Source organism: Perognathus longimembris, chromosome 2 (genome assembly GCF_023159225.1).
Source record: "Perognathus longimembris pacificus isolate PPM17 chromosome 2, ASM2315922v1, whole genome shotgun sequence".
NCBI classification, from domain to species: domain Eukaryota; kingdom Metazoa; phylum Chordata; class Mammalia; order Rodentia; family Heteromyidae; genus Perognathus; species Perognathus longimembris.
Window position 1 is genome coordinate 152,790,093 of NC_063162.1, and position 10,198 is coordinate 152,800,290.

The 10,198-nt window shown below is 70.0% G+C and overlaps 1 protein-coding gene across 1 annotated transcript; it reads right to left on the reverse strand.

Moving 5' to 3' along the window:
* Positions 1 to 803: 803 nt before the first annotated feature.
* Positions 804 to 8,612, reverse strand: Shh (sonic hedgehog signaling molecule). The gene is made up of 3 exons (XM_048337765.1): positions 8,313 to 8,612; positions 3,567 to 3,828; positions 804 to 1,597 (listed from the first exon to the last, which is right to left on the reverse strand). The coding sequence occupies exons 1-3, from the start codon at positions 8,610 to 8,612 to the stop codon at positions 804 to 806; spliced, it is 1,356 nt and encodes a 451-aa protein (XP_048193722.1).
* Between the last annotated feature and the right edge of the window lie 1,586 nt (positions 8,613 to 10,198).

Here is a 10,198-nt window from a genome sequence, read left to right on the forward strand (position 1 = left end):
AAATTAAAATAATATATTTTCATATTTTACACTATTTCAAAAAAATGAAATGTCATTCAGTTAAGTATTGATCTCTCAAAAAATCTAATTTACAATTCTGCGTATAAAAATATAATTTGTGGACCCCCACGAGGCGTGGTTGAGATTACACTTGCCAAAAAGCAGGAGCATGGCTGGGGGTGGGGGTGGGGGTGGGACGGGGGAGGAATGGGGGGGGAGGAGGAGGGGAAGGAAGAGGGGAGGAGAGGGGAGGAGAGGGGACCGGAAGAGGAGGAGGAGGAGGAGGAGGAGGAGGCGGCGGAAGTGCAGAACTTCGTTTTGCACACTCGAGAAGAGGGACATGTAGAAAAATAGACTCTGAGCAGGTTGCTTGGCCTCACAAAATAATCTTTCCCCGTGAGTCCAGTTCACATGATAATAATAAATTATCCAAGACACAAACTAGTTAAGGCTCTTGAAGATCCGGTTCATATTATTTAAAATATCTATTCATACCAAACAAATAAATAGCCAGGAGAGGAGGAAACAACCAAAATAAAACAATAACGAAAAAATGCAAAAAAATAAGATATATATATAAACTAAACACAACAACAAAACTTCCCGGGGTCTTTGTTTCCTTATAGTCTACTTTGGACTGCCCTACGTTATTATTATTATTATTATTATTATTTAATTATTATTATTATTATTATAATTAAAAGTCTCGTTCCGTGCGCGTCCCCCGTGTGGTGTGGTTCGCTGGATCCGGCGCCGCCCGCGGGGTCCCCACCCCCCCCGCCCGTCCCCCCCCCCCCCGGCCTTCAGCGGGCCGGGGCCGCCATGCCCAGGGGGTGCAGGGCCTCGCTGTCCAACAGCCAGGTGCCCAGGTGGTAGAGCAGCTGCGAGTACCAGTGGACGCCCGAGGAGGCCGGCGGGGCCCGGGGCGCCGGGGGGGCGGGGGGGCCCGGGAGCCCGGGGCCGGGCGCGCGCCGCGCGTCCCCGCCGCCGTCGCCGTCGCCGTCCGTGCGCGCGGGCGCCAGCGCGGCCAGCAGCGCGTGCGCCAGGCGGAAGGGCGCGAAGGCGCGGTGCGCCCAGCCGTGCTCCTCGATGACGGCGTAGCACGAGGCCAGCACCCGGTTGACGAGGATGGTGCCGTGCGCCGTGAGCGGCGCGTACGCGCCCGCCGCCTCCTCCCGCAGCGTCACGCGGTGCACCGCCGCCGGCCGCAGCCGCCGCTCCCCGCCGCGCCCGGACGCCGCCACGTACACGCGCTGGCCGGGCCGCACGCGGCTGGCGAAGAGCGCGCGGCGCCCCGGCGGCCCCGCCCGGGCCGAGGCGTTGCGCGGCGCGGGCGCCACGAAGAGCAGGTGCGCGGCGGTGAGCAGCAGGCGCGCGCGCGGCCCCCGCGTCTCGATCACGTAGAAGACCTTGCGCGCGCCGTCGTCGCGGTCCAGGAAGGCCAGGAAGTCGCTGTACAGCAGCCGGCCCTGCGCGTCCGCCGCCAGCACGCGGTCCCCGGGCCGCAGGTCCCGCACCGGCTTGGTGCCGCCCTGCTCCAGGTGCACCGTGGCCCATCCGGGGAAGCAGCCGCCCGACTTGGCCGCCACCGAGTTCTCTGCGGTGGAGGGGGTGGGTGGGGGGGGGAGAAAGAGGGACAGGTGTTGAGCCTGGGGGCGGGCGGGAGCCGGCACGCGCCCCCGGGGGGGGGGCCCGGGACGCCCAGCCCGACGCCTCCCCACCGCCCCGGGGGGGGGGGGGCGAGTGCGGACGGGGCCGGGTTCCCAGCGGGCCTCGGGCCCCGGCTCCCCCCGCCCCCTCCCGGGCACACCCAGCTCCGCACCGCGCGGGATATTCGCGGGGCGCCGGGCGCACCCGGTTCTCCTTCCGGTGGGCCGGACGCCGAGCTGAACGGCGGGACCCTCCCTCCCCTCCCCTCCCGTCCCCTCCCCGGCCCGGCCCCGGTGTCCCCGGTGTCGGGCCCGCGGGGGGGGGGGCGGGGAGGGGACATAGCTGCAGTAGTTGTAGCAACTGCACAAACATTCCAGGGACCGGGGCCCCGAGGTGTGAAAACCCGAGGCTTGTGTGGATTTTCTAATTAAAATCCAATAAAGAGCCCGGCGCTGTCGCCGCGCTCGCTGGAATAAAGAGGAGACCCTCTTGGAAGAGGGGGCGCTTCTCCCCCACCCCCCGCGCGCTCGGCACCTCGGGCCGCCCCTCCCTATTTACTCAGGTGCCGGCCCCTCCCCGCGCGCAATTCACACTCGGCCTCTCGAGCCGCCGGGCCCCACAGGCTCTGTTTGCTCAGCCCGGCCGCGCTCCCCGGCACTCGAGATGCGTATTTGAATTTTAAATGGTTGGGCCTGCTCGGGGCGCCGGTTCTCAAGGCCCCTTGACTACCCGCGCTCCCCAGCCCTCCCTCCCGGCGCTCCGGGGCCCAGGACAATGATTGCGGCGGGGGCGGGGCGCAGGGGGCCCGGGAGGAGGGGCGGGGGGTCCCCATCTCCTTTGCATTCCAATCTCTGGGATCAGGCTTTTTGCAAATAGAGATGGCCGGGGAGAACCTTCCCGCTGGAATTACCCGGGGCTTTTAATCTTCTCATTGGTTTCTCCGTCATGCAGTGCGGGCCCGGCCCTCGGAGGAGGCCGCACGCAGCCCCCCGGACTGCGGGGCGCTGGCTAGCCCGAGCCGTCGAGTCTCACGACCCGGCTTGACACGCACGGCGCGGCGCCCCGGCCCGCGTGCGCGGAATGCCAATGAGCGGCGCTCCGCGGGGCGCGGGCTGCGGGCGCCGTCGCCGCGGCTCACTTGGGAGGAGACCTGGAGGGACCCCCGCCAGGGGGACCCCGCGGGCCGGGGTGGTCCCCGGGGGCGCGCGTGGGGGGGTGGGGAAGGCTCGTCGCCTCCGTTTCCCACCCGGGGCAGGACCCCGCCGAGGGCGCCGGCCCCTGCTCTGAGCCCCGAGCCGCACGCTCCGCCTTCCCGGCTGCGGGACGCTGGTGTCTCCTCCCCCCCCTCACCCAGTGTGCCCTGACACTCGTGAAGTGCTCCCTGCTCACACGCGCCGTGAACGCACAGTTGGGGAGGGGGGGCTCCGCGGAAATGCACCGCGAGAGCCTCGCTGAACGCCGCGACTTAGGCCGCGCGCGCCCGGGCCCGGGGACGGCGCCGGTCCCCGCCGTTCCTCCCGCCGCCGCGGGAGGCGTTGCAGGCCCGGGGAACTGGGCCCGCGGGGAAGCCGCTCGGCCCAGCCCGGGCGCCCACCTGCCCGGCGCGGCCTCCACACGGTCCCAGTGCTACCCACGGGGCCGGGGCCTCCCGCCACCGGCGTGCCAGGGAGTTAAGTGAGTGCCGAGCCCACGGGGCCCAGCGGGCAGGAGGGGGAGGACTCGCACCCCGGACACACCCCAGCGCCCTCGTCGGAAGGGAGAGCTCCAGCCAGGGCGGCCTCCACCCCCGGGAAGTTCTGCCCAGCCCGCCGGGCCGCCCTCCCCGCCGGGGTCCCGCAGGGCTGCCCAGCTGGGCGGCCTCCCGGAGGGGGCGCGCTCCCCCTTCCCACCTGGCGCGGCGGTGGGGACGGGCCTACCTGCTTTCACCGAGCAGTGGATGTGCGCCTTGGACTCGTAGTAGACCCAGTCGAAGCCGGCCTCCACCGCCAGGCGCGCCAGCATGCCGTACTTGCTGCGGTCCCGGTCCGACGTGGTGATGTCCACCGCGCGGCCCTCGTAGTGCAGCGACTCCTCGGAGTGGTGGCCGTCCTCGTCCCAGCCCTCCGTCACCCGCAGCTTCACGCCGGGCCACTGGTTCATCACCGAGATGGCCAGGGCGTTCAGCTTGTCCTTACACCTCTGCGGAGACAGGGCAGGCCCGGGGGCGTTAGCAGAGGCCCAGGGCCGGGGTGGTGCGCAGATAAGGCCATGGGGAATGGAGGGGGGGGCGCACTGGCCGCAGATAGAGCAAGGCCCCCTTGGGGTTGACTGAGCTCTGGGCCTGGTGAAGCCCGCACCCCCTCCCCTCCATCCTCCTTCTGCCCGGTCCGCTCCCCCCCCCCCCCCCCGTGCAGGGTTCCACCTTCTGCCCGGCTCGGTCCCCGGGAGGGGGGCTGGAGGGGCCCGGGGCCTCTGGGTGGGGAGACTGCCCGGTGCACTGGTGCCGGGGTTTGAAAGGCCGCGCGGCGATCGCGGCTCCGCCCGCCCGCCCTGAGCAGCTCCGCCCGGCCCGCGGGCCGCCAAGTGCAAGGCGAGCAGGTGAGCCCAGACGGGGCCGAGGACAAACATTCCTGATCCCGGCGGCCACATTCCTGCTCCCGCCGAGCTCCCGTCGGCCCGGCCGGCCGAGGGCTGATTGTGTGCTTGTTTTGTTTAACCTGTTCCCTTCCTCCCCCTCTAGTCTCGGCCCCCGGTGCAGAATGGTGTCCGGCAAGTTTGAAGTGCAAACTTGAGAGGTGGAGAGGGCAGGTGGGTGGGAGAGAGGCGGTGGGGGAGGGAGGGAGGCCGTGGTCTTGAGGAGCCGGTCTCCCTCTCATCCCTCCCCCCCCCCACACACACAGTGGAACCTGGGGTGGGGAGCCTCGTTCAGGAAAGGGGGCCGGGTGGGTGGGTGGGTGTGCGGGCCACTCTCTCACTGCAGAGACCATGGGAGAAAAAAGGGGGGGGGCTCCCTGGGAGGAGCAGGGAGGGGAGGGGGCCCCGAGGCCTAACTCCAGGCTGGCGTTGGTAGAGGCTGGGGCTGATCCCCCCCATCTTGTCCAGAAGGAGCAGGGCGCTAGGCCGGGACTCTAGTTACGGGGACGGAAAGCTGCCCCGATGGGGCCGTAATGGCAGCCAGGGGGACTCGCGCGGTGGCGGAGCCTTCCAGGGACTGACAAGTTGCGCAACAGGAAAAGTCTTGTGTATCTGGCGGCAATAAACCCCGGCAATATGGTTGTAGAGTTACACACGCGGCGAGTGGAGGGGGCGGGGAGGCCGGGGGCGGCCCCGGTAACAGGTCACTGCTTGCACGTTTCTGGGCCTGCCAGCGGTGTGCTTTCAGTGAAAAAGTCCGAAGGGCAGAGTTAGAGCGAGGTCATCTTGGGGACCGAATGGGTTTTTACGCGAAAATCAATGGGTAAACCTGGGTCTGCTGGCAGCCGGGGTTGGAAGCCGGTGCGCGCAGGCGCACACCGCGCTACGCACACGCGCAACGCCAGCCCCGGTCCAGCCCCCACCCCACCCGCGTTCCCGGCTGGGCAGGGGGCAGCCTGGCGCCGCTCCACCCGGGAAGCTGTTTAAAGGGGGAGGGCAGGGTGGGTGAGGGGGACCCCAGGGGGCTGGGGAACGCCGGGGAGAGGACCCCACGCAAGAAGCCCCGGTGGCGGGGACGGGTCGCAGGTTCCCCCGTTGGCGCTCCGGCCCCGCGCGCGGCCCTCGACACGGAGGAGCGGGGAGCCCGGGAGGGTTATTAATTCATCGGGTCGTGTGCCACCCGGTGCAGCCACCGTGAAGCCGGCGGGGCCCGCCGGGCGGCTTTGTGTCGGCGGAGGCCGGGCTGCTCCCCACGCCCCAGCTCCCGCCCACCGACGCGCACCCGCCCAGGGTGGGCTGACCTCCCCCACGGGGCGCCCCAACTTGGAGAGGCCCCCGGCCCCTGAACAGCTCCAGGCTTAGGGAAAAACCGACCCTCTCCGCAGACCCGGAAACGCCCCCCACCCCCCAGCCGGCACCCGAGCGCCTTTCCCCAGCACCCCGAAGCACCAGGAGATGGATCCGACGGTGCGCTTCGGGGGTCCCCGCGGCGGCTCCTCGAGGCCTCCCGCCCCGGCACCCGAGGCCGGGCCCGGCCTGCGCGGGGCAGTGTCTGTCTGAGCTTCCCGCTCCGAGTTAATATTAACCCGGAGCTCCAGCTCCAGAACGGCTCCGAAAGTTCCACTGGGGACGATCTTGCCATGGTTGAGGGACTCGGGCGGCAGTCACGTTAGAGGCAGACGGGGAGGGAGGCGAGACGGAGCACTGGGGTGCGCACCTGGGCCCCGATCGGTGGCTTTTAAAGCTGGGGGCCGGCGGGCAGGGGGCTCCCCGCGAGCGCGCGCACACCCCCGCGGGGCCTGGGTCCTTTCCTCGCCCCCCCCGCCTGCGCCCCGGAGCTCCCGGAGCCGGGGGAGGCGGCCTGGGAAGGCGCAGCCGGGGCCGGCCGGAGAGGCGGCCGGCGGCGTGTTTCGGGGGGCCTCTGTGGGGTCACTGATGGGGTCCTGGCCCGGCCCTGCGCCCCCCACCCCTTCGCCGGCCGTTTGTGCCCCCTCCTTTGGTGTTGGGAACGGGAGTGGCCACTACCCAGGTGGAAGAAGCTATTTGTTTTCGTTCCGTGGGGCTGAGGGAAGTTGGCCGAAGGTCAGAAGTTCAAATGCTGCCTGCGCGCGGCGGAGAGCGAGCGGCGGGCGCGGGGCTGCCCGGCCCGGCGCGGGGGCCGCGATCCGGACGGTCTCCGGGGGGGAGGGAGCCGGCCGGGGACGCGGGGCCCGGGCGCGGGGGCGGGGGCGGCGGGCGGCCCCGGCTCGGCGCAACCGCGGCCCGAGCCCCCGCCCCGCCCCAGCCGCCCCTCTCCTTCCCCCGCGCTCGCGGCGGCGGCGGCCGCACCGGCTCCGGGCTCTTTTGGGGCGGTGCCCGGTGCCCGGAGCGGCGGAGCCGGCCGCCCGCGCGCAGCCCCGCGCGCCCCGGGACCCTGGCGGAGGGGTCGGCACCCCGGGAACTGAAGCGCGTCCGCCTCCGCGCGCGGCGAGTCCGCAGACCCCGGTTCTGACGCTCGCCCGCCCGCCCTCCCGGGGCAGGCAGGGGCGGGCGCCCAGCCGCTCGGGCTGCGGGACCTGCGGGATCTCGGGGGTGGGGTGGGTCCTCCGCCCCAGCGGCGCCCTTTAGTACGGTCCCTCTTCCTCTCGCGGGACCCGTGTCCAGTCCCTCGTCCGCGGGGAGAGGAGGTGCGCAGGGCTGGGCGTCCCAGCCCCCCCCTCGCCCGCCCCGCAACCCCGCCAGCGCGCGCACCGCACCCCGCGGGCCGCGCCGAGTGAGCGGCCGCACGCGCAGCGCTCGGGCTCCGGCGCGCGTCCGCACTCGCGGTCCAGATGTAAGGTGGTCGGGCTGAGGAGGGAGGGGGAAGGGCCGGGGCTCCCTCCACGCCCCCCCTCGGCCCCCAAGCCCCCTCGCCACCACCTCCGAGCGGGGCTCCGCGTCCGGCTCCCGTGGCGAGGCGCGCGCAGCCCCTGCCCCGCGCCGCTCCCGCCGGCCGCGCGGCGCCCCGAGCCCGCAGGTAGGACTGGAGTCTTTTAATAGGGCAGTGAGAAGGATGGTGACCTATATTCGCGAGGAAACCCATTTCCAGCTCCGGCGAGACGTGCGTGGAGTTCGGGAAAGTCTGGCATTGGCTGGGCGCCTGGCGGCCCGAGGTCTCGGCGGCGGCGGCGGCGGAGGAGGAGGCGGAATTCACGTTCCGCGTGGCCGTTCCCCGCGCCCCCCCACCCCGCACTCCTATTGATTCTTATGCAAGCAGGTTGAAAACTAAAGTGATGCAATGCCAATAAGTTCCCCGTCCCTCCCCTCGGGTACCGCGGGCTGGGCCCAATGAGGGAGCATCCTTAGAGACACACGGGTGTGTTCACGCGCCCGAGGACGCAATCGGGGGCGCGGGGGGCCCCAGACCCGCTACGTGCTGGGCAGGGGGGGGCAGGCCCGGCGCCTCGGGTGTCCCTGCCTTTTGTTGGAGCTGCGCCCGGGCTGGCCCAGGTAGCATTCGCTGGTGTCAGGGGTGATGAGGCCCAATGGTGAGGGCAGGCTTGACCACAAGCAGGGGGAGAAGGGGAAGGAGCGCGGGGCTGGGGGGCGGGGGGGGCACCCCAGTTCTGAAGGTCCAGGCTGGGTTTGCACGGAGCCCCGGCAGCAACTTCTCCCAATCCCTTCTTCCATTTCCGCACCCCTCCAAGTGAGGGGCACCCCAAGTTGCAAGCAGAGCCGAGGCAGGTGGTGGGGTGAGGGGGGGGAGGGAGGGAGGTCAGCCCAGAAGACGAATCCAATCCGGGCCCCGCGGGACCTGCGTGTCCCCACCCCACCCCACCCCCAGCCCGCGCGCCACCCCGCCGCCGCCGCCGCCGCCGCCGGACCCTTCACCTCCTTTCTCCTCCCGGAAGGGGCCAGGTGTGGGGTGGGCCGGCAGGTGGGGAGGGAGGGAGGGAGAGGGCCACGCCGCCTTCCTCTCCTCCGCCCCGAGAGCAAACACGGCGGCGGCGCCCGGCTGCCCGGCCCCACGCGAGCCCCGTGGCGGAGCCCCGCGCGCCCTCCCGCCCGCCCGCCCGCCGCGCGCGCGCTACCTGAGTCATGAGCCGGTCGGCGCCGGTGTTCTCCTCATCCTTGAAGATGATGTCGGGGTTGTAATTGGGGGTGAGTTCCTTGAAGCGCTCGGAGTTGCGGGAGATCTTGCCCTCGTAGCGCCCGCTGGCCCCCAGCGTCTTCTCCGCCACGTTGGGGATGAACTGCTTGTAGGCTAACGGGGTCAGCTTTTTGGGGTGCCGCCTCTTCCCGAAGCCCCGGCCGGGCCCGCACGCCAGCCCGGCGCCCACGAGCAGCGCGGAGAGCAGCAGCAGCCGCAGGCATCTGGCGGGCGGCAGCATCTTGAGCCCGGAGCCCGCGGCGCGGAGGCCGGGCCGTCGCCGTCCCCGCGCGCGCGGGGGGCTGTGTGCGCGGGCGGGCGCGCGCGGCGGGCGGCGGTGTGCGGGTGCGCCCGGCTCCCCGTCCTCCCCGCTCGCCGGCTCGCTGGCTCGCTGGCTCCCCGGCTCCGCGGCTCCGCGGCGCCCCGGCTCGCTCCCTCCCGCGCCGCTGCCTCGCGGTGGCCTCCTAGATCACCTTGCCCGCCGCCGCCGGGGACTCGCCGCCGATCCCCACCCAGGCCGGGGCTGCCGTGGCGGGCTGCGGGTCGCTAATAACGGAACACATCGGCGGCGCTGGGTCTCGAGACAGCAATTAACAGACAAAAAGAGGCTGGATTCCGAGGGGAGGAAGCCCGGAGAGCTTATGAAAGCGCCTGCCTTGCCGCACTATATTATAGCTGGCAGGCGCGCATCTGATTGGCCACCGCCTCCCAGCTCGTCTTCCCGTGTTAACCCTGAAGACTACGCTTCCCCCCGCGGCTCTCCTCGCTCCCCTCTCACCTGAGGCCCCGAGTGGAAATAAAATAAAGACATAATAATAAAAACGAAAGGCCTGGCCCGAGCGGAAGGTGGGCGGCGGGAGGCGGTGCGCGCCCGCGGAAGCCCCCCGGGCCCGCGCTTTGTGTGCCCCGCCGCGCTTCCCCCGCACTGGCTCTGCAATGGTAGGTGCTTCGCTGAAAACCGACACAAGTTTTTGAAGGACAGTCTGGACCCCCCTCCCCGGCCGCAGGCGTGAAGAAGAAGCCGCCGGCCCTCGTGCCCGCTGGAGAGGCGGCCGCACCCCGGGCCCCAATCGGGACTAGGTGCCCACCCGGGGCACCGGCGACCACGCCAGGCATGGCGACCCTAAGTGCTTTAGGAGGAGCGGGGAACGCCACCCGTCAGCACGCAGCCTCAGTCTCCGGGAAGGAAGGGGGAGCCCTCGGTTAGGGCAGGTGCTGGGCTTAGCCCCGCGGGCCCGGGTGCAGCGCCCCGGTGGGGAGAAGGGGCCTGCGGGCCCTGGCGGGGACGGAGGCGGGCATGCACTCCTCCAGGAGCAAGATGCATTGGAGCACAGTGCCGGCCACCCGCGCTGACCCCAGGAGGAGCTCCGAGTCAGCCCCAAGGACAGCGGTGACCATCCCGGGGCTGCAGCCGCCGGAGGCCAGGGACCTCGGGGACCGCGCACTCATCCAGCCTACAGGAGGACACAGTCCCCAGGTCCCAAGTAGGGGCGTCTCTGATCTGCTCATTGCTTTCAGGAAAAGGAAAAAAAAAATCTCAACAAAAGCCCTGATTACAACTCAGAAATAAAGTCTGTTGCCCTGTGGGGCCAAATGCTGCCCTGGGCCTCCGGCCCATCCCAGTGTGGGAAGGGCCCCCGCCAGCCCGATAGGACCTTCTAGCCATGTCCTTTGCAGATGCACTTTCGTCTCCCTCCCTCCCTTTCCTTTGTTCGTTCATTCATTCGTTCATTTTGTCCATTTGCCAGGAATCTCAAGAGAAAGAACACAAGGTCCAGCCAGTCTGGCCGCTACCCCCACCCCAGGAGGGTGATTTGCACAAGCTCT